Genomic DNA, 24,384 nt, shown 5'->3' with positions numbered 1-24,384 from the left:
TCCTGTCTTTAAAATTGGCATAGTGCCCTCCCTTTAAAATAACTTACCACCCAAATCCAACGCAATTGCAGTAAGCTCAATGAGCCTGATCCCCCAGCTTTTATGTTTTTGAAGACCTTGGCTTCCTTCCCAACTCCTCCTCTACTCCTGCTTTCTCTATTCATGAGTTTTTTAGTTCTACCCTAGGCACCACTTAACTATGCTGTAAGACTGTCAGTGACAGACCGTTTACAGCTTAAACAAATGATATTCATTCTTTTCCCATTTGTGTTTTCCTAATTTTTTTTACTGTGGAAGTGCAAACTTATCTTTGGTAAATGTATGCTATTTATAACAGAACCCATAAAAATAATCCCTGGCCTTGAAGATCTGTGGACATTACTTTGAGCCAAGGAATGTTGTTCTATGTACCAATGTGCATTTTGGGGGGAAGACTCATTGTTTCTCCGTTCAAAGATTTCTCCACAGTAGCATTTTTTTAGGTCTTAGGGCATCATATTCAAAATAATTCCCTCCTTTTTAAAATATTCACTGACTTGGACTGGAGCAATTAAATATACTCCTACTTCTTGTATCAGATCTCACATTAACAACTCGCCAAATATTTTCACCAATTTCAGGCTTGTGCAAAAAATTAGGCCTGTCTTTAGAATTTTTTCTCACACAGTTTGCATCAGATGGATGCCTGTGATAATGCTTCAAAGTGTGTTTTACCAACCTACACTGGTTATTCCACCATTTATAAGGTACTGTTGCCATATTCTGGAGCAGTCTGTTGGCTCCCAGAGCAGTAGACCAACTCTTAAACTCATTATCTCGGTTATTTTTTGGTTTGTTTTAAATATTAGACCATTGTCTGGGTTCAGATTGATCCTCTAGAATCCAGAGATGTCTTAATCTTGTAATCTTTATATTCTTTACTAATGGTCAGGAAGGCAGAACTGTGAAGCTCTGCCTTTATCTTTCTTTCCAGCTTAAGTCCATTGCAGGAGCATTTTTTAATATTCTAAACTTATTTTAGATGACATTATTCTCCAAACTTATTTGGAAAAGATGAACTGTCACACTATGACACAAATCTGAATTGCAAGTCTGAATTGCACAGGAGGTAAGGGTTTTGGGGAGGGGAAGGCCTACTTAGCTGCTTGTCCTCATCTCTGTAGAAAAAGTCGAGGCTGTTTCACATCTATTAAACATAATGTGCTAAAGGCAGAAGAACATGACTTGGAGTTAGCAAGTATGAGAAACAGCTAACTTTTATGACTTTTAACAATGTATTGCTTTTTGTACTTGTCTTCACTGTGGCAACCTTCTGGAGAATTAAATCAGTTTTCATTCCTACAGAGTAAAGTAAGTAAATAAGTTTAGGTTGCCATGGTAGCTAGTGCACTTAATCTAACTAGAGAAGGTAGACATATTGCGATATTTTGTATTCTGCATCTGGGCTTCTGAATGCCAAAGAACAGATGACAGGCAAACAGGAGCTAACTGAAGCAGTTTTTCACAGCAGTTTTTAGAAACTGTCTTGAAAGGTAAGTTTTCTTTTTACCCAGTTTGTGGTGCTTTTTGTAGACAATAGCATTAAATCCTATAATACAATTGTAATAAACTATTTTAAAAAATTAATCAATTTCCCTTCATTTGCATGCATAATTTCTAATTAGCTAAAATAAAAAGCTAGAAAATAGTTATTTTAAATCTGCATATTGCAGATCACTGCAATAGTGCATATTACTGCAAAACCAAGTTCTTAGAAGTCGTTATACAATAAATTGAAGGTAAGTCAAACTTTGCTTACCTGAGGGTTAAATGACCATTATTGCAGGAATTGCATTTGCATAAAATATGACAGTTAACAACCACTTCCCTTGTGTACACAGCTTCAGCCCACAAAAGTCTTATCTCAGTTGCTAAGCAGTGCTGTGGCTTTTCAGGCAAGGGTAGCATGCCCTATTATGGGCCTTGGTGGACTCTCTGAGCTTTCTATTGAAAATGGTGGCACCCATGAGCAGTGCTACACCTCCCAGCCTTCGTAGTAAAGAGCGAGCGAGAATGCCAAGGAATAAAAAAGTAGTGTATGATTGCATTGATAGTCTGATTGGAAACTTCAACGTGGTGCTTATTGTAGTTAAAAGTTTCTTTATATATGGTTCTTATTCCTCTTTATAATACAGATGAGCCTATGAAAATGAATTAAAATGTTTAGTTTATTAATCATATATAATGTTTTTGGGGTTCTGGGCAACAAGTGAAGATTATGGTAGTGTTTTTTTCCACTGAATTGTCTTGTTAACAACCCCTGGTCAGCTAGTATTAAAACTGTGGCTAAAACAGACATACTTCAGTGAGACACAGGCCAATTGTAAATTCTAAAATAGTTTCTATATGAAGGCAGACAAGCATTTAATCCCATCCCTATCAGCCAAGTGGATCTTCCATGCTGTGAGCGGTGCCTAGTCACATGTTTCTGAATGGCTATCTGTTAACTATGACCTTACACAGAGCAAGAGAAAACAGATGTCTTACCGTTTTGCCAAGTTTCTTGCTTAAATTTCAGGAACGGTTCCACACGCACAGGGAGGTTTTTGTTAATTTCTTTCAGATGATGGTAGAGCGTTTCACGTTACGTAGGACTCCTGATCACCACTTTTCCACTGAAATGGATGTGAGCAGTTGATTATTCCTATCCCTTTTATGAGAAATATTGTATCTTCTATTCAGCTTATTAAGTTAGTGGTGCCAGCACTTTTTAGGAACAAGACGCGCACCCATCTAAGAGAGCACTGTTCTAGCAGGTCGTTTTGTTGTGTTCAGCTGGAGAAGTTCTGGAGACACATCTAAAGGTGTTTGGTGAGAAAAGACCAAGAGAAATTTGCTGACATGAATTGCTAAAAATAAGACTTCCTTGTTGCCTCAGTAACACAAATACTTACTTTAGCCCAGAAATTCCCTGACATTTGCCCATAACCTACACAGAACTGAGCACTTTCAGCACCTGCTGAAGGTCATGTAAACTGAGGAGACCCTGCACTCTAAGATAATATGGAGACTCTCAAATTGAACAGTTTTCTGAGATTAGTTAGGTTAAAAAAAAAAAAAGAAAAGAAAAGAAAAAAGAAATCTCAATGCTTCAGTGATCTATATTTTAATTTTTTAATTTTAGCTTGCTAGCCTGAATCTTTCCACTTACTTTAGTGTTTGTTTGCTTTTTCTTTAATCATTCCCCAAAAATGATGCAAATCATTTAAAGGAATTTAGGATTTCTTAGATGAGAGCAGTTTATTTGGGTTCATGGATTTTAAACACAGAAAATTCTACCTTTGAATGCATTTAGAATTTTTATAGTCATATAGGCAAGGTTTGAGTTGGGTTGTTCACGTTTGCAGATATTTTTGACTCAGCCTCACTTACTTGCTAAATTACAGAATAAAGATTAGAAACTTATATATCAAAAGAATTAATTTATGCTTCTGAAACTGAGCTGTAATAATTATGCAAACCAAACTATGATGAGACAGGTTTCAGTGAGGAAGGAAGTTACAGAAGTTAATGTATTAAACTGCTGTTTGCCAGAGAGAGGCATAGGAACAAGTTAAAAAGTTTGTCTTTCTCCTGACTTCCTGAATTTTTGACTGTTTAACCATTTTCAGTGCCAAAACTTTATATAAAAGTGAACATCTGTTTGTACAGTGCCTTTTGTGCAAGACAGGATAAAGATGGATGGGGAGTCCTAGCTGTGGTTACCATTTGGAAGTATGCTTGGAAATGTAGTGTGTTCCAGGGGAAAAGAGATTACTTGCATCTTGTCTCTCAAAACCTACCCAGATCACTATTTTAAGGCTTACTAATCTAATGGAGATGATAGAAGCTGCATGATGGCATAAGTAATAAAGGGACAGACAAGGAGATGTTTTACACATTGCTAGGCATCATTTTTCCATCACCAAACTCTACAAAATTCCCAATATGCTCTAGTTTTGTCTTTATTTGGTAATAGCTCTACTCTACCAACAGCATTATCTTAGTGTTGTAAACCAACTAGCTTGGGAAACAGAAGCAGTCTTTTTTCCTACAAAATGAAGAAATGGATTAAATTAATCTATCCTGACCTATTTGGTGTTATGGTTGAACTGCTGCCAGTGCCCAAGGGTTTGGGGCAGTACCTAAACATCTGCAGTGTAGATATAATCTTTGCACGCTTTAGAATGTGTTTGTTGGCATTTAAACTATTTTGTTCTGGGAGTATTACAAAGGAATGAAATCTCAACTAGCGTTCCCGAATTTCCCAGTGACAACCCGATCCTTTGGCCTTCTTTTTGCCCTTCCTCTCCCATACCTGCCCTCTCTACTGCTTCTAGCTATAGACATATGCAGAAATACCTTCAAATTCCCTATTCCCACTGTGGTCCGTATGGTCTGTTGAAGGATCAAAAGCAGAAATAACTGAATTCCTAGGAGTATTCTGGTTGTAATATACTGCCATAGAGAAAGTGTCAAGAAAGTAGGAGTTGGAACTAAATCCTCTCCAGTCACCCATTCAGCACTCACCTGACAGAAATCCAATCTAGTTACTATTACAAAGTAAGGATTGTATCATGGGAAGCAAGTCAAATTTTTCCTTTGCAAAATATTTTCTGTTCAGAAAAGCAATTTCCTTAGAGAGAGCAATTTCCTCAGATGCTGCGCGCGCGTGCGCGCGCTCTCTCTCTCGCTCGCTCTCGCTCGCTCTCTCTCGCTCGCTCTCTCTCTCTCTCTCTCTCTTTTTCTTCCCCCAGTTCCCAAAGGGACTTGCAAATTGGCTAGTGCTAATGTTGCTGATACTCTAAAGACCTAAACATTCCTGTCTCTTTTTCTAATAACATGATTTTGTGGCATGAAGTTCTCTCTGATAGGTTGGTAGGTGCAAGAATTATGCTCCCCAGTGTGTATGGAGGAAAAGCTTTGTGTTGCATCGTGAATCCCAGTAGGCTTTTGTATCCCTTTCAGCAAGGAAGGCCTGTGATCTCTTGTCCTGAATGCACTTCACATATAATAAAAATGTGGTAACCTCACAGATTGGAACGGGAGCCCCAGGCAAGGGGAATGGAATCTCCCCAGTTATCCAAATAAGACTTACTACTCTGCCGTTCTGCATTGAAAGTGAATTTCTTTCTCCATTCATTGTTTCTCGATGTAAGCTTTTCTTCTTTGCATGTAAATTACATTTTTATTGATGTGCACAAAATATGTCATTTATTTTTTCATCTCTTCCAAATGTTGTTGGGCTTTTGTAATGAGAACATTTTTATAATATAATTCAGGCTTTGTATTATTATAGAATAAAAATATTAGCAAAGTAGATGAAAATATTCTAAGGGTCTAATTTCCAACTTGCATGCTGTTTTAGGTTTTTTAAGAGAAGTCTTAGCATGCTTGTGTACAGTATAATCCAAAATTTTTTTTTCAGAGACAGCAGTCTGAGTTTCAGAAAATTAACCTATAGCTAGGAATGCAATTTTGTGATGCCCATATCTAAAACCACCAATAAAGCTTTTGCTAATAACATTCATTAAAGAAGAAAGCAAGCCTACATATCTCAAGATATAAAACAGAATTGTCTAACACAGTCTAAGTAACAAATTAATTCTAAAAACATTAAAGCTGTCTTTTTCTCAGATTCCTAGCTGAGAAAATATGAACTGTTTGTCAAAAATGTAGTTATTGTAACATAGATTCCTTTCCCTCGTGGATGAACACTGCTCAGCAAGGAATATTAATGTCAGCTCTGGACTCTCACTGAATCCGTTTTCTCATCTTCTTTTTCTGCTGATTTTTTTCTAATATGAAGGAGAAATCAGATGTTCTAAGATAATTTAAACCACAGACTTCTCTGTGCACTGTGTGGATTCAATATAATTTTCAGGAGGAAATTTTTTTATTCTTTGGCTTGTTTTCTTAGAACAGTATTTTCTTCATGTTGTTGTATGACTTGCCTCACACTAGGTAACAAGGAAAATGTGTAGTAATCAGATGCCATTTGTAAGGGACTTTAAATGGACTGACTAGGACAACACCTGGGAAAAGTTTGTTTTGTAAGGCATAGGGGAACGCAGTGTGGCTAGGAGTTACAATCCTATCAGCGGCATTGTGTGCAGATGAGGAAGGTGTACACAGAACGTTTCCCTTTTATATGTCCTTTGATGCTGAAATTTCTTAAAAACCCACACAGGAAACTTCAAAACATCAGCCCTTTCTAGCTGAATGTGAGACTGTGAAAAAGCAAACAGTGAAGAGCCTTAAGCACACACAGAATACAATTTATTTGAACATTTTTAGTTTCAATCTCTTTGGGAATGTGAGAATTTCAATCCTGTGCCTAAGGGGCCTGACAGTCCCCCCCTCCCCCCCCCTTATTGCTAGCAGAAATCAGCCACAACTGAGAGGTGATATCTAGGATAGAAAATTATTAAATTATACAACATGCTACTAAAGATACTGAGATGTTGTTAATATAAGAGTAATTTAAGGACAAATTGATGTCTAATCCCCATAAGAGAGTATCACCAGCTATATAGCAATAATCACTTTAATGAATGCTTTGATTCCAGTAGGAAAGTGTTGTGGTTTTGTGTTTGTTTTCTGGTTTGATCTAGACTTCTCGCTGAATAAAATTAGCCCTCTTGTGCAGAATGAAAATACACTGAGAACTATGCCAACAAAATTTGGTTTGTTTCAGTCCGTAACACCAGAAAAGTTCTCCTGTAGAGTTTAATGCATCCTGTGGATACTTAGTTCTGTTCTATACAGGGAGCCACACTGATAGTCGTCAAGGTTTTGCACAGCTGTAGGGCCAAAATGGGTAATCTTGGTAGATTCAGGATGTATCAACATAGAGCATGGTCAGCAATTAGCAGGAGGAGAAAGGTGCCCGAGATGCATCCCAAATCAGAGTTAGAGAATCCAGAGACAAACACTGGAAGCGATTGATTTCAACAAAAGCGTTTCCCAGGTCAAGGATAGAATTTCTTGTTAAATACATGGATCACAAAAACAGCCGTATGGTTAGGGGAATTGGAAAGATTTGACTACATTTGTCTCCCATATCTAATAAGATCACTTTTCTGCTGGCTGCCCTCCTCTGTCTCTTTGACTGTTGCTAGAGAAAATTTTTGGAAGACTTTTGTATTGTCTCAATACATAATGTAGAAGTTGGATGAAAACTCAAAAGTGTTCATGTGTGGGAGAAGAAGATGGTGTCCCACTTATTTTTGTGTATAACAGCTTATTCTTATGGTAATATTTTGGCAATGTACATACTTTTAAATGCATTTTCTCCTTTTTCTCTATTATTTTCATATTCACATTCCAATCTTTTCTCTTTCTAATTTACGTCCAGCTTTTCTTTCAGCTCTTTTTCCACCTGTGTTATATTTGCGGTCTGCTAAGTTCTTTCCTTTGTGTTGTTTCTGCTTTTTCTTCTTTGCAGAAAACCTAAAACCTTAAGTTTTAATATAGAATATAAACTGGTCAATTATTCATCTTTTTTCTCCACTTTGAAAATGTAATTGTCAGCAGTATATAAGGAAGAGGGGAGCCTTCTCTTTGGAAGGCTGTATACAATGACAGATGATGGAGATTGCTAATGCTAGAGAATAAAGAACAGCCTTTAGAAAGGGGCCTGGGAAGTCAAAATGTGTAGCACTAGTTGTATGTAATGGTTGTTATCCTTTGTGTCCTAAATGTCTTTCCAACCTATCAAGCTGGAACGATAACAATTGTTTTTAATTCTGTTTCAGCAACAAGAACAAGATCCAACTAACTTATACATTTCCAATTTGCCACTTTCAATGGATGAGCAGGAGCTTGAGAACATGCTTAAACCGTTTGGGCAGGTTATCTCCACAAGGATACTGCGTGACTCAAGTGGGACAAGCCGTGGAGTTGGCTTTGCAAGGTACTTCAGTGTCATTAGCTGCACTGTTTTTTCCTCTTTTTAGTAGAAGAAGACTATATTCTTTATTAAAAAAGAAAAACTTTTCCCAGTTATTCAGGATTTCATCCAGAGTAGGTGGAAAAGGCAGAAATTATAGAAAGTGACCAAACTTTTAAAGCAAAGGGCATCTAAATAGCGGTACCAACAGGGCTTTGTTAAATTGTCCTTTGCCTGAGCTAATATGGCTGTGTCTCAGCTCACTTACATGGCTAAATCTGAATCTATTACTCTTACTGAACAACCATCTAGGGTAAGAGTTCACTCTCCACAGCTTCCCCTTCTTCATTGTACTTCTCCTTTCTCCTCTGTCCCTGAACCAGCAAGCAAGAGTCATGCAGGGCTTTGGCATGGTCTAACCCCATGGCTGAGGTTCAAGCCCATTATCCATGCCACCAGGTAAACCTGGGTTAACTGACCTTTATTTTAGCTAAATGTGGACTCCTCAAAAACATGGAGGGAATTAGCCTTCCTAAGAAGGAGGGGAAGAAACTTCTGCTGTGGCATTTCTGGCTTTTGAGACTTGAATTCCAGACAGAAGACCATAAGTAAGAACTTCTTTTTTCATTAGTTCCTCTAAGAAAATCAAATCATCATCACAGTTCAAACGTCAATCCTTTGAATTTTCTGGCTCATTAATATGTTGTCATTTGGGAATGAAAATATTTTTATTCACTCACATTAAATCTCACCTTAAAATATTTCACAGCTCAGTCAAATATTTCTCCCAAATCAACATGAAAAAACATCTTCTATAGATAAGTAGAGACCTCCCAAATACACTATCCATGCAAGTCTATCTTTTCCCTAGTCTACCGACTTTTGCTCTGGGGTCTCTTCATCAAAGGCTTTTTCTGTGTACTTCTAGTATTTTCCCATGTCTGATTAAGTCCTGCTTTAAACCTAGGATGGCACAGTAATCAAAATTTGTAGGCTTTAGATTGGTTAATGCTATTATCAAAAATAGAGGCATGCTTTGAGCAATTGAGATTTGAGATTGTCAAAAATATTTTATAAAATCTCTGCCAACAATCAGGTTCCAATAATTCAGATATTCAGCCAATATGACAGTAGCTCTATGTCTGAACAACGAGCAAAATCTAAAAATAGTGCACGGAGAAGAACTGAACAAATTTTATCTCCTGATGAAGCCAAAAATTTTAGGGATTGGTTTCACTGTGAGTTGGCTATGGGAAGTTCACAGGACTACGATTTTTTTTTTCCCTCAAAATCATTTATTTGCTTGGCAGACTGGCCTGTTTCAAAGAAACACAACAAAGGAACAAAATTAGAAGCAGTGGGAAGATATGTCTTTCATTATTTAAGACTGCAAAACCAGTGAGTTTGATTTCTACTCAGATTTCTTCCTGTCCCCTTTAAATAAATAATAAATGTTTGCAGTATTTTTGGTGAAAGGTTAATTTGGCATTTTTATTTCATTCATATAGTTGTAGTTTTTATTTTTTACACAAGCATATGTACAAGCATTTGAACGTGAACTCCGTACAACTATACACAAAATGTGTGTGAGTGTTTTTGGATGACTTACAAAGTGAGTATATACCCACATGTTATATTTACTAATTTTGGAAATACTGATATATATTTTCACTGAAATGAAGCATTCACTTTTTGGTACTATGAAGGGCAGAATCCAGTAGCATCTGAGCTTAAAATTCTATAGACATTGCAAACTTATACTGTCTTTTCTTTCCAAACTTGCTAACTGACTCTTCCTGGAATCAGAGGTTTTTTAGGAAAGTTTAATTCCGGTATGTGTATCCAAAATCTTGTTTGTATTGAAGGCATTATAAGAAATTAGTTTCAAAGTAAATTTTTTCTCAATGGGTTCTGTATTATACTAATAATTTTTTAGAATAAGCTGTTCATACGATATTTACTCAGATTTTCTGCTCTTCTGCAAGGCAGATATTGGGATGTTACTGGATGAAAGTTAGTTAAGGTTAAGATTATCCACGAAGCATGTAGACATGAGATAAAGATTTTCATTTCTTGCCTTCAGGAGCATTTTATTAGGTTAATAAGGGGTAGTATATTTTATCAAGTCCAGACTTGAGTCTGAGACTAAATTACATTGTTTTGAGAGAAAGAGGAAAAATTAGATTTCTTTGATTCAGATCCAACAACTCAGAACTTCCGCAAGTTCTCTAGAAACTTTTTTGAAACCATAAACAAAATGTCATGTTTAGTCTGCCATTTTGCTGATTCTGCTTGTTGTCTGGGGCCTGTGCAAAAAGGCTATCAGAGTTAAAAAGTGCCAGGACTTAACTACTTTTTAGAACTGCTTCTTTGCTGCTGAGGTCATTAGGCCTAGTTTGTGGATCTGCATTATAGAAACTCAATGAGTGATTGAAAAGAAAATCTCTGTTAGCATCATCATTATCCAAACATCATTTTGCAGACAGCTGTAAAATATATTCTTCTTTCAAAAGAAATTTTGTTTTACTCCCAGTCATGAGTTCCAATTTAGTCCAACCTGGTAGTTACTCCATGGCACTGCAAGGATGCAGCTGCTGCCTGTGTAGCCGCACTCGGCCAAGGATGTCAGTCGTTCACCCAGCTCACTAGTAATTCACTCGGCTATAAAGTCAAGTTTTGATAAGTGCACTAACCTGTCCAGCATGCTGGATAAGTTCTTGGAAACAATCACAGCTACTCAGTTAGTAGTTCCTGTTTTAAAGGTAACTTAGAGATGACAAAATAAGGGACAGTTATGTCATTTAGCTGTGATATTTTAGTTGCGATAGTTTAAGATATAAATTAAAAGCTACAAAGGCAGTTTGGGTAGTCAGGCATGTTCATATTTGGGTTTATTGCTCTTTTACCTTACAGACCCTTCAGAATCCTCTATGAAAAGTGGCATTAACGTTTGTTCTATGTATCACAGAAGCCAAGGATTGAATTATGAATGACTGTGTATCAATCTTTCTGCTTTCTTCAGGACAGCATAGGACTTTGTGCTACAGCTGTCCAAATTATGCTCTACCTAATCTTTAAATAAATATGAGTATTGTATTTGCAGTTTGGTATTGACTTTGGCCTTGTATTGCATAAAATGTTCATTCAGTTTAGTTTTACCTTTCTGAAGTTGTATGTTCTTAAAAACATCTATTTTATTGCTCACACATGGGAAAGCAAGGTGCAAAAGTGAAGAGATAAAAAGCAAGAAATATGCTAAAAAAAAAATTGCAAACATGGAATCTGGATGAGCATTTAATTTATGTAAATTATTCTTTATTTTTATAGGATGGAATCAACAGAAAAATGTGAAGCAGTGATTGCTCATTTTAATGGAAAATTCATAAAGACACCAGCAGGAGTTTCTGGTATGTTGTATATATTTCTAATAACATGTATGAATGGGTTACCGCCTATATAGTGGAAGCCTGTCATGCTGATTGCTGTATCTAACTTCTCATTCAAAGGTAGGCTTATTAAAATTAAACCGTCTTGTCGGATGACAGTAATACTTCCTTGCTTGGAACACAGTATGTCATTTTCCTACAGAATACCTCTTCTAGGAATCTGGTGCTCTTCTCCTCTAGCAAACAGACAAGCAGCTCAGATGCCTTAAGCTAGCTATGCACAAATGTACATCCCACATAATCCCAGTTGAAGTCAGGAGACAAATGCGTGTTGTATATGCATCAGAACAGAATTTGGCTGATTGTCCACAGAAAATTTTTTTTAAGAGGAAAAAAAAAATGGACTACTTTTGCCATCTGCTGATGATTTTTCCAAAGTCCTTTCAAAAATGGCAAATTAGATTCTGCAGCAGTGCCTTTATGCCAGGCCTTTCATTCTTTGGGATATTTTGCTCTCATGTCAAAATAGGCTTTGAGGTTCTTCAGGAAGATGAAAGGAGATAGATAAAGAATGCTAGTTCTAGAACTATTGTGCAAGGTAAAAGGAAGAGATGCTTCATAGTGCAATTTTGTCATCTCACCAGCTCCTTATCAATTTGCCTGTCTTGTCAGCACTATTTTTAAGAGACAAAAAGCATGTTGCACGAACACTCAAAAATCAGGAAAGGAAATTCAGAGCAGCAGAGTAAAACAGAAAGAAAGCGGGATAACAAATGAGGAAAGAATACATGGCTAAGATTCCAGGCTTCTTTTGGTAACTATTTTGTTGAGGATCCCAAGTGGGAATTTTGCAGTTTACATTGTTGATATGTTTACTGAAGCCACCTTTATCCCACTGGTGACACATTCTCCATAGTCAGACCCTGACCCAGAGAACATAGGAAAAGGAAAGCAGCAATCACCAGGCAGAAAAGAATGCAGCCTGTTTTGTTAAAACTACAAACACGCCTCATCCCTGGAAGATTGCTCCAGTTTGAGGCAGTCTGGGCTGCGGTAGGGATGGAAGGCTGCTTCAGAGCACAGGAAACCACTCCCTTCACCAGCGCTAATCTAATGCAGGGTTTTGACTTCACTGACTTTTGCAGATCCTTTGCGCTGGGATGGATTGCTGAGGCTGTGATTATTTAGTTAAAACTTTGGATGTTATAGATAGGGGCTGTAACATTTATTTTCCTATTTCATGTATTTAGCAATCTGTGTTTTTATGAGATGGAAAATCCCTTTAGGGGCAAGGAGATGATGGAATTATTTTCACTGAATGCTGGTTGTGCTGTGATCCACCCTTGATGATTATTTTTATAGTGCTGCTATGGCTTAGATGTAATTACAAGTGAAAAGTATGGGGAAACCAAGAGTTCAAATTAACATATAGGGGTATAAATTCAATTAGAGCCAGTAAAAAAGACTGTAACTGAACCTCCTATTAATGCTTTTTAGTTTGCTCATTTGTATTCCCACTTGCATTATCCTGTCCTCAATGAGCAAGCTGTCAAGTGTATCAATGTCGATCATACTCTGTCACTGGTGGGTCGTTGCTTAAGCTGGAGTTACACCCTTGTGTTATCAGGTTCTAGCAGGTAAAAATAACAAATTGCTGCACAGAATTATAAGAATGATTTCTGGTGTGGAGGAAAGAAATTAATGTAAAAGTGTGATTAATTAGGACGAGAAATGTGCCCAGAACTGCTGAGTATCAGAAAGGGGAAGACAAAGAAGGGTCTCTGGATCTAATCCACCTCCCTGACTTTAACTTCTAATGCTTACCTGCCCATGTCAGAGTAGTCATCTAGGCTCCCTGTCTAAAAAATGTGAAGAAGCACACACCTCCAGCGACCAATATGTATCTCTGCTGGCAGCTGTTTTAGATGGGATGAATCATGTCTGAAGGTAGCTATCTCTCACCAGTGGTTACAGAGAGCATCTAGATGAGTAGCTCAGAAACAGATAACCCTAAATGTCTGAAAGTCAGTTAAGTGAGATGAGTCGCACCCTCCATGAGGCTGAAAAACACTTAGCATTCTACTGTGTGTTATACAAATGAGTAGGTATATAAGGGAGTTGTGAGGAACTAGTTCATTAAAGACCCTCAGTTTTCTTGTGTTGCTTACAGTCCAAATTGTACTTTGGAAAGCCGGTGCTGTGAAGCTGCGTTGCTCCTTGCAATGGTCTCTCTGGTGCTCACATTCTTGCTGGAGGTCCTCACCATAGAGCAGGCGTGTTTCCAGCAATGCAGCCTTACAGGAGGGTGCAGCGATATGACACACACGATAAGACACTGCAGGCTGCCAAGCAGTGGAGCAGAGTTATGAGGCAACTGAGGTCTTAGACTACCTGTGTGCAGAAAGTGGATGTAGTGGGAAAGCTCTTGCACAAACAAAGCCTAGGAGAATGTTTTGAAATAGATTAGCATCTTTTGGGGTTATAGAGGAGCAAGTTCAAATACATGCAAAGTAAAACTGTAGAAATGGAACTATGTTTAAATTAAAACATTGTGTCCTAGAAACTTGGCTGAAATCAGCAAAGGGAGCTGGCTATAAAAACATTGTTATCAGGATGAGGAGGGTAGGAGAGAAGGGCTTGTAATGAAATAGGTGTGGGAGGAAGAACATCTGTTTAACAAAAACATGCTTTCATAATGCAGCTTTGTTATTTTAACTAAGTTGGGAATTAAATGGAAGAATGGGTTAAACACAGTTATAGAAAACATAGGTAAAACCTGGGAAGCATGAGGACATAGAACAGTAAAGCTTCTGTGAATCTGGGAGGGCTAAGGCAGTGTGCAGGGTTCACAAATGTGTCCACTGTAGAATTTGTGAGTGACAGGTGTCTCACACTGAATGTTGATGAAGCTGAACCCAGATGTTCCAAACTGCCCAGACTTTATTTCCCCACTCCATATTAGCTTAATGAAAAATATATTCAAAATTTAATGTGTCCTTGTTTGTTTTCAGTCAGCAAAAAGGAAGCTTAGCTCAGAGAACAATACCTAACCCCACCACAAGTTAGTATAATTCTAAAACTCCTAGGAGCAGTATATTTGTTTCACTGTTTGTTCTAGTCCTGGGTTTTGCGTTTTGTTATGCAAGTTATTTTAATACTGTTTCTGTTCTGTGGAATATGACATTTTGTTTGTTTCTCTCAGAACTTTGATTTTTGTGTTTCCTACCCTTTTTAACTGCATGATTATTACATTATTATTATAATCTTGAAATAATGTTTGCATTTAGTTCTACTTTTCTCTTTTAAAAACTATTATCTTTACCGAATAAGGTGATTTTTAAAGCTTTTCAATTGTCTTGTGAAATGTGAACCTCATGAGGTGAATTGGAGGAAGCAGAGACTAGTATATGGAGCCAGGACACAGAGGATGAGCAGTGAAGACAAAGAGACCATACTTAGGCTCCCTCCCATAAAAACTTTACCGAATGTTCTCTACGTTTTTATTTTCGGTTGGACTCATGACAATTGTGTAAATGACCTGCTGAGTAAAATCGTGAAAGGCATCTTCTCACTATCACAGTCACTTGTAGCTACATGATAATACATGAGAATAATTATCTAAGCAATTAATGTGCAAGGAAATGAAAAAGCAATAGAGAAAAAAAATGAGAATAAGGAGAAAATAGAGAAATTGAAGTGGTGTTAGCAATTGTACTGTAGAATATGTGAGGACTCACCAAGTTATATGGGAATAAAAATCCCCGTGGTGTGGGACGTCTGAGTGCATTTGTCTCATTTACACCATTTTACCTTTAAAATGAAGAACATAGAAGTTACGAAGTTATGAAAGCTTTATGCCTGGTATAAAGGTTTTATGGATTCTGTCATACTTTGTTTAATGAAAAATAACTTCTGTGATTTTTTTGTTTTGATAGGAGTAAAGTAGAGAGCATTTTTGCTGAGCATCCTGTAGCGTTTTTACTTTTGCTGTAATACTGGTGGGTTATGGTGATGACCCAATAGTGATAAGTTATACATGACTCACCCTTCTCTTCCCACTTACAGCAAAGACTTTTATCACTCAGATTCTGTTTCAGTGAAGAAACTAAAGACAGATGTGAGAGCCCTGCTCCTCTGCTCCTGGCTATAGACTAGGAGAAGGTACACTAGGTGCTGTAGACATTGCTGGTTGAAATGATTCTCATCTTGGACATCTACTGCAGGAGAGGAATGAAAATGAAATAGTTATCCTGTGGCAGTCATTTCCGAGCTTTTCCTATCTGCTTACCTCCAAAAAGTGTCCAGCACTACAGAACCCTGTGTAGTGAATAGGGTATCAAGAGGTCACAGTGTTGGTGTCAGTCCCAATTGCCTCACTGAAGTTGGCAGAGCCAAGACTTTACCCATTAGATCAAAAATCTGAAGTTCTCCGTGCTCTCATTCTCATAATTCATAATTGTTGCTTAGTTTTAAGGAGAAATATTGGAACAGAAAAAGTAATCCTACTTGTAACTACTCAAAATATATTCCTATGACACCCCTAAAATTATTAAAGAAATGTAACCCTGAGCACTGCATTTAAGTGAAGATTAGGGTGGTGAGGAGGGTATGTTTTGTTTCTCTTTAAACATGTAAAGCTACTGATACTTGAGATCCTGGGTTGCACAACTTTTTTAATCCCCAGGGCTTTTGGCAAAAGTTTCTAGCCATACAGGCTTGCTGTATCATTAAAGTGATGTTTTAATGTTAGAATTCATTAGTACCATATGCTTTGTCATTCAGAAATATGCAATGAAAATCACTAAAAGATGCAGTTTAGCTGAAAACTGATTAAAAGAATACTATTTAAAACTATCTTGTTGTATTAATATATGTAAAGCAGAGCTTACTGAAATGTCGATGAAATTAGCCACATAAAGTCAAGAATGCAAACATTCAGTTCAATACAAGAACATCAGTTTTGTTCTTATATTTCTCAGTGTCACTCGTTTCATATTTGGGTAGACGTTGAGCAAACCAAGACTGATTCCTGCTATACATATGTATATGTACAATATGGGTATGCGTGCGTACAACAGGGAAGTATTTACGTTCCTGTCAAAGCCTGTTGCTTCACTCTCTAGACTAACATTACATCCACGTACATCTCTCTTCTGTTAAAACATTAATTTTAGAGGAGAGTGATCCAGGAAAAGTGGAGATGCTCAGCACTTTCCACAGTCAGGCTTTAAAACACTGAATTGGTGTTAAACCCCTGAAGAGGGCACAGTTAGAGAACACCTTGGTGGCAGTAGCTGAGCAGACATCTACATACCATTACGGGGTTTTGTTGGTTTGCGTTAAGTGTCAGTAGAGTGTGCATTTTAAACATGTTGTCATAGCTGTAGAAGTATAAAACCACTGTGAATTGTAGGCTTTTAAATCAGCCATCGTTATTATTCTATCCTAAACACAACAATTCCTGTGCTAAGCCTCTTGCCGTCTTGCACACCCAGACAAATCACCGAGTGATTAATGGTCCCCTGCAGCACCGGGCCTGCACACTTCACAACAGTTAAACAGCCCAAATGACTCTCCCTTCCTTCCCGGGCCATAAAAAGATTGCTTGGCTGGTCTGTAGGGTTTGTTGGGTTTTTTTGTTTATATATATCTAACATATATGTGTTTGTATGTACAAGAGAGAAAAGAGGTATTTGTGAAAAAGATGAGGAAAGCCAAGCTGAGAAAGAAAACTTCAGATGTAATTCTGAAGAGAGTAAGGGCTACGTTCCTTCTTCTGTGGGAGGGGGATCAAGAGATCATCTTCAGCTCCTGTGAAGGTTTTTATCTCCTTCTTATGAACCTCCCCCAATGACTATCAGTTGTTGTGCTCTCAATGCAATGAACGTAGCTGTACTCAGGTCACAAGCATGGAAGAACAGTCAAAAATTACAGCCAGGCTTTCGATCGCAGCAGCCCTCGCTATCAGCGTTCGGATCGGGACGGGGAATGCAGGCAGGGGAGGGCCACGCGGCTCTCCCAGCAGCTGGTGGCCTTGCGGAGACGGGCAGCTTCCTTCTTTGCTGCGAGCTGGAACGTTGCAGCGCTTGGCTTCGTTTAGAGGCACAGGGATGAGCAAGAGAAGCTGGAAGGTCGGAGATACAAGGGTTCTCATGACCAGGTCTGTGTTCAGTAACGTGGAGCACAAACTTCTGGCAAATCACAAACTGATGCCTGTTTTTTTTCCACTGCCACAGGTACATGTGGGTGATTTTTCTTCTGTGTTTTTCTCTTTTTAAACTTGCTAGGAGAGTATTTCCAGTGCACCACAGAAGATGTTTTGTTATTTAAAATTCAGTTGTTTTCAGTTATCCATTGTTAAAAGATCATATTTGTTCTTAAAGATTTTTTCCTCATTTTATTCAAGCAGTTGAACAGATTTGCTCTGACATTTTTAAATAAATTATCTTTATCTTTAGACAATGGTGAAAAATGTAAGCCCACAGTAACCCTTTCAAAAAAGTTTTGTACAACTCACCATGGTGATTTTTAATGAAAGCATAATGCAGCTTTAAATAACGTATTTACTACCTGTGAGTGCTATAATACAGAATCAGATGGTAGAATCATGTAGGCATTTTCTGATGCCTTTATATGCTATTTTCAAGCCAATTTCTTTTGACTTCATCCAAATATTATACTATGTATTTTGGAAGTTGCATCTGCTTCCCACGATACCAGATTATTTGAAATAAGTCATAAGTAACCAAAGATAAATATTCAACTTGGGGAGTAGCTTTTTTCTTTTTAGGTAGTTACTTAAATATTTGGATATCAGATCTCCCTTTTTGCTTTTTTTTTTTTTTTCCCCCTCATCGTGTAAAATCATGACTCAAAATAACTTAGGGCCAGAACCTGATATCTTTAACCATACTGGGTAATATTTTCCTTCCAGATAAACTCCACTTATTTCAGTAGAACTGCATGTATATTAAAATGCTAGTTATATAAGCAAGGTTATTAGAATCTAGCTTTTATAAAATAGCATCAAAATATCCTTTAGTATATTGATATAGTGCTCTTCTCCCCGTATACTCTAAGACAGAGGTTACTTCTTATGATAGAAGACTCAAAAACAAAACTGAATTCTGGTAATACAAACAATCCCCACAGCAATGCAGAATTTTGATGGCTGTATGTTCTCCAGTTTCTGCCTCATATTGTAGGGTTTCTGTTATTTGTTGTGGGTTTACTCCACTGTTTCATAGATCTCCAATATTTTGCCAATGTTATCAGCCTAACCTTTCCCTAGTTTATTTTATGGGTATAGGATTTGAATAACCACTGTGTAAGGTAACCCATTCTAAGTTAATTTTGTTGTCATGTTTAGTACTCAAGCCTGACTCTCAGAAATTATAAAGTTATTTGACTACCAAATAACAGCACAGCAGCAGTAGTACAAGTCTCTGACAGATGTGTGGTCAATATTGGAGATGAGACGAGGGGCCACCTACAAGTTCTGTCTCCACGTCCATTCATCTTTTACACAGAAGGCTGTCAAGAAATGTAGTGTATATGAAGTGGGTATTTTCCCAGTAGAGCTGGAGATAGTATTTTATGTGTGCCAGCCAAAACCAGTGATGACTGGACCAGTAGCAGCTATGTCAGGTTTGTGCCAATAGCATAAAAGGCAGGCTCTTTGCCAGGTTATCAGTCCCCTGAGGTTTCCAATACTTGGTGTTACTCTGACCTACGCAACAACCAATAGATTTTGGTGCATGATATAGATATGCTATTTTAGTCTGGGTTGTTGCTTTGTTTTCTTTTTTCTTCCTAATCCTACGTGTTTAATATGCACTTGGAAATGCATGTGTTTTCAGATCCAGCCTTGTCTCATTCAGGTGTTCCCAACTTGAGAAGACTAGAGGAGTGCCATGTAAAAGCTTAGACAGCTCATGTGTCAGGAATTACTGACAGAGAAACGTTCACGTCCAAGTCAAAACAGTGCTTCCACCCTGTGATTAGGGAGGGTGTGGTTTGGTGTAGCAGAGCTGTGCTTCAGCCATAGATACTTAGAAACTATTATAATTTAAGCTAGTAATAGCGAAAGAATACTCTGCGAACTTTTCCTTCTGGTTGGTTGAATTTTGACATTAGAAATTGAAGTCACGGTCAGGATTATGTTATGCAAAATCTTTGAAAGAATATATAGTGATCCCATTTCATGACCTTATGCAAAGAACAAGATAAAAGGAAAATCTTGAAGAATTTCTGGTTGTATTGTGTGTTCTTCATAAAGCAGAGATAAAAAGGGAATGGAAAGTTGTGGCAATTTTTTCAGTGCGAGGTGGCAGGAGATAAAGGGTGTCCACTCTACCCTGCAGATTAGAGTAAGTGGAAGGAAGTTCTGTGCCAGCTTTTCTGGCTATTCTGGATGAGCAGAGCAGTTGAAGTTTTGGGATATTACTGAAACTCCAAGGGAAAATTCAAAAACATATTAAAGCCCTTTTGCCAGATTTATTCTCCGCCTTCATTAGATGTACCGCCTAAAAGACATAGCTCAGAACCGGAATGACAGTTCTCATTAATCCACGGCACAACAGACACACAGCGAGGATATTCAGGTCATGCTTCTTTCCAACAGGTTTTAGAGTGGTACCTTAAAATCAAAGATATAAGGGATTCCAGGTGCTCCCTGTGTGTGTGTGGCAGCTATTTCTGTGCTGTGCAGAACAGTAATTGGTGCACTAGTATGAATCTGTGTTAGTTAACTGTAATATTAGAAATACAGATTAAAAAAAGTACCTCATTTGGCATGCTGAACACTTGTGTACAAAAGACTACTTCTAGTAACATTCCTTCTTTCTTCTCAGTTCCTGCAGAACCTTTATTGTGCAAGTTTGCAGATGGAGGACAGAAAAAGAGACAGAATCAGAATAAATATATACAGAATGGAAGAGCATGGCACAGAGAAGGCGAGGTGAGACTTGTAAGTCCTCCCTTCAAGCTTTAGTGTGGGTGTACAGTAATGAGTACTTAGGAAAATGATAGGCACTGAGACTTCTTGGCTTGGCCCTTTGGCATATTAAGTATGTACCAGCAACTCTTACCTAACAGTTTGCAAATCTATAAAATACTTAACTGTGTCTTTTTTAAGAAGGAAAAAAGGTAAAAAGTGAAAGATTAAATCCTACCAAATTAAAGCAAACAATACAATCTCCTTCAAATTGGTCAGGAATATACCTGAAGTATCTCTCATAGTCAGAACATAGTCCTAGTCAGAAGAAGCCATAATTTTATTTACATATAGTAATCCTTTTGTTTATGTCACACTGAAATGGTGATGTTTTATAAGACTTAAACAGTATACAAATGCAGTGCAGCATTACTTTTTTTTTCTACAGGGACAATGTCACAGTTTTTTTAAACCTTAATGTTCAAGATAATACTTTCAGGGGCTTACTGTGGTAAGCAAGCCTAGACGTTTTATATATATAAGACAACAAAATTCACGTGTCTTCTGAAAAACAGCACTTCCCATTCATTTTTATAGTTAATATATTGTAGGCAACACCCTAATATAATCATGTTCATGCCTGGCCTCTCAAACCACACACGGGTTCTCAAAGCCAGATATGTCATGGATGCATTTTGTTCTTCACATTGGAACTTGGAAACTTGTATTCTTAGTCAACATCAGTGACTCTCTTTATTATGTAATTCCTTCTGTTGATTAGCTTTTCTCTTACTGTAGAATAATAAATGATCTCTAGACAAATTCAGTTAAAAGTAATACAGCTAAAGAAAGAGTAGGAGAAATAAAATGAATTTTTTCAACTCTTTCTTTCCACTTTTTCTTTTAAAGGCTGGAATGACACTTACTTATGATCCAACCACAGCTGCTTTACAAAATGGGTATGTCAAATAATGGCACACTAAAAAAATTCTTTGCATTATGGCAGATGAGTAAAACTATTATATCTCTGGCATTTAATAAATATTTCTGTATTTTCTAGATTTTATCCTTCACCCTACAGTATTACAGCAAACAGAATGATCACTCAAACATCTATTACGCCGTATATTGCTTCTCCGGTTTCCACATACCAGGTTTGTATTTAGAACTTAGTAGCTGACATGATTAATTGGAGCTTATGTCTATTATCAGTTGCTACATCTGATTTTATGAATTCTGCAAAAATGCTATATTTTAATGCAGTAACCTCTAAATGCTGTATAGCATAAGAATGAAGGTCTTACAGATACCTAAAAGGGTACTTGTTTCAGGAAGCACAGCAATTCAATGAGATACATGGTGTCTTGCAAAACAAAGTCTCTAATTTGTGGTGAGGCCTAAGGTATTTGTAGCCAGTTTTACATGTCATGTATGATTCTTTTTTTTCTCTCCTGGTAGAATTCCTTATATATCAATAATACATCTTTAAGATAACTCTTCTTTATCTACACCCTTTTTGAATTAACTAAATTCTATTTCAAAAATCTCTCTCCATGCTTTTTGGACTTTTCTCCAGGTTATTTCAGTGCAAAAAAAGCCCAGGAATAATGCGTTACGTGGGTGTACTAAGAAGAATATAGAAACTTGCTGGATGTTAGAGAAGGAAACTTAAAAGAGAGTTCAGAATTGAAATTATGTTAGCATTCAGATTCAGTATTTTCATATTAGGAATAAAGCATTTGATGGTCTAAATATGTGTTTTTAACTGAAAAGTTACTTTATCATGGGCAACAAATTAGAACATTCCCTGTACACATTTTGAGTTCTTGGAACCCAATCCAAAGCTTTCTGAGAAGGAGTCTGTCTTCTCGTTTTGATAGGCATCATGTTGGGCCCCCACTACAGGAGATTGCCAAAGAATTCAACATGCTGAGAAAGAATCTAAAATGTTTTTTGCACTTTGGTATAAATCTCTTAGGTATGCTCAATTTTAGGTCATTGCACATTTCAGTTTACAAACAACTTGAATTTAATGCAACTGATACAATAGCCTCAGGTGTACACTACAGTAATTAGTACTTGAAACATGCCAGTTATCACAAGGTAAGCTAAGCAATTGGTTATTCTAGGCATTTTACTGTTTAACACATGGACAGAGTAAATAGCAGTGGTTCAGGTCAGGCAGTAAGCAATCACAAACAACTAAATGCTGAAAGTTTTTACCTCTGTGTGTCAGGGGAAGGAGAGGAGGCTTTTTGTTTTTTAGTGAGAGAAGTGCTAAGTTTCCTACCTTACTACAGTGAAAATCATTTGCATGCAGAAGGCAAACAGCAGCACTGTGGGCAATTTAGTCAGTATTCCTTTGCAGAAATTTCCGTGTACTCTCCCATTCCAGGTGAGAACAATGAAGAACAACAGTTTAACATTAGTTTGGAAGTCTAATGATTCCTTACATGAACAAAGTGTTATGCAGGACGTGAAACAGTGTACTCTTGTGTAAAGGGCATCTGGGTTAATTTTATATTAATTTTTGAGGTGACTTAGGCAACAAAATATTTGTTGTCTGCAGACAGTGCTTGAATTATCTTTTTCAGAATATGGAATTATTTTGCTTTGTACATGAATATTACAAAAATTACAGGAAGTTCTTACCTGAAAAAATATTCCAGTACTGCTATTCTTTATTAAAATGTAAATTATGAATCAATTTAGACTCTCAAATATTCAGAGTGCAAGTAAAAGTTTGAAGTTGGTATGGAAGCATGTTGCTTATGAACATAGAACCAATTTTCTGGGCTAATTGAGAAATGTAAGCCACAATATTATATGTTTCTAAAAATGATGTTACCAGTGTTTCAACATATATATCATGGAACTGAAATTGTTATGGTTAGAGTTATGAACATCATGATGTTTAAAGTACACCAGTAATAGGAAATGAAAATCAAACTGAAATATTCTGTATTGGGGAGGGAGGAGGTTCTTGGCCGGAAGAGTTTCACAATTTGAGCATTAGTCACATCTTCATTACTGATCCGTTCTCATTGAAACTTGCAGCATTCTGTCATCTACACAACAGCATATATCATGAGAGTGTGATTTATTTTTTCTTCTTTGAGGCATGGTATAACCTGTTCCTAGATTTGTAAATGTAAGCAAATTTAATAACATTTTGGCTGGTGTTTGTTTCTACAACTCCTGTATACCCAAATGACAGAACTAAGCCAGTTACTATCATAGTATGAGTAGATTAGCCAAGGCTTTAGTCAGGCTGTACCAGTATTTTTGCCATTAAGCTTTTCCCTGGGGAAAGGGAGGGTTCAAGTCTTTTTCCTTTTTTTACCATCCCATTTCGAAATCCCAGTTGCTCTTTTTCTGACTGAAAAATTTATTTAAAAAATTAATTTAAAAGGCATATCAAAAGGAGGCAAGATATTTCCTTCTTGCAGAAAATACTCACCTTGATTGTCAAGGTCTGTCTACCTGTGCTGTTCACAGGACTCTGGGAATGATGGTGGAGGCATCTAAGAGGTTTTAAACTTCTGGCAGCAGTGCCGAGTCTGTTCTGCCTGCACAGTGTAGGTCAGAGTCCTGCCTTGTCCAACACATATAGCACCTGCAGGAGATGGAGATGAAACATTTCCATCTTAGCTTTAGTATTTTGTACAGCACAATTTTTCAAAGAGCTGTTACAACCATCTCTTTTAAACTAAGATAACCATATAACCTGTTAGTGTATCTTTTCATCTTTTTAATTTACCTTGTCATGCAAAGTTAGGCATCCTGCCTCAATTTAAGTACTTGGGTAATCAGTTTTTTGGAGAGAAAACATGCTGCTTGTGAGAGGAGAAATGCTGGTCAGAGGAGCTCTTCCTCTTTGTGTACTTTGGGAATACACATTGCAGCTCTCCTGAGTCCTATCATTATCCTTCTAACAGGAATACAGAGAATTCCTGGATTTTTTTTTTCTTTTGCAAATACAATCATTTTTTAATTGCAATTGGAGGAGACAAATCATACTATATATAACTGAGACCCTAATTATTTTTTTCCAATGGAATTTCAAAGTCAGATGGGTGCCTCTCTTTTCAACAAAGCAGAAATCTGTCACTTATGTCCATTTGAACCCTTTGCATGTAGTTAATAAAGTTTCT

At 37.2% G+C, this 24,384-nt stretch overlaps 1 protein-coding gene across 7 annotated transcripts in view; it reads left to right on the top strand.

Annotated features, from left to right (window-relative positions):
* The window catches only part of RBMS1 (RNA binding motif single stranded interacting protein 1), a 153,457-nt gene that overhangs the window by 119,068 nt on the left and 10,005 nt on the right, over positions 1-24,384 (top strand). For 6 of the 7 annotated variants that reach the window (XM_064514839.1, XM_064514840.1, XM_064514843.1 and 3 more), the window contains exons 5-9: positions 7,776-7,933; positions 11,237-11,316; positions 20,148-20,263; positions 21,140-21,189; positions 21,291-21,384. In XM_064514839.1, coding sequence (XP_064370909.1) covers positions 7,776-7,933; positions 11,237-11,316; positions 20,148-20,263; positions 21,140-21,189; positions 21,291-21,384 — 498 coding nt within the window. The remainder of the gene's footprint in view (positions 1-7,775; positions 7,934-11,236; positions 11,317-20,147; positions 20,264-21,139; positions 21,190-21,290; positions 21,385-24,384) is intronic. The other variant, XM_064514842.1, reaches the window with a different exon arrangement.

Source organism: Dromaius novaehollandiae, chromosome 7 (assembly GCF_036370855.1).
Source record: "Dromaius novaehollandiae isolate bDroNov1 chromosome 7, bDroNov1.hap1, whole genome shotgun sequence".
In the NCBI taxonomy this organism is placed as follows: Eukaryota; Metazoa; Chordata; class Aves; order Casuariiformes; family Dromaiidae; genus Dromaius; species Dromaius novaehollandiae.
This window is presented reverse-complemented; position numbering and strand designations above follow the sequence as displayed.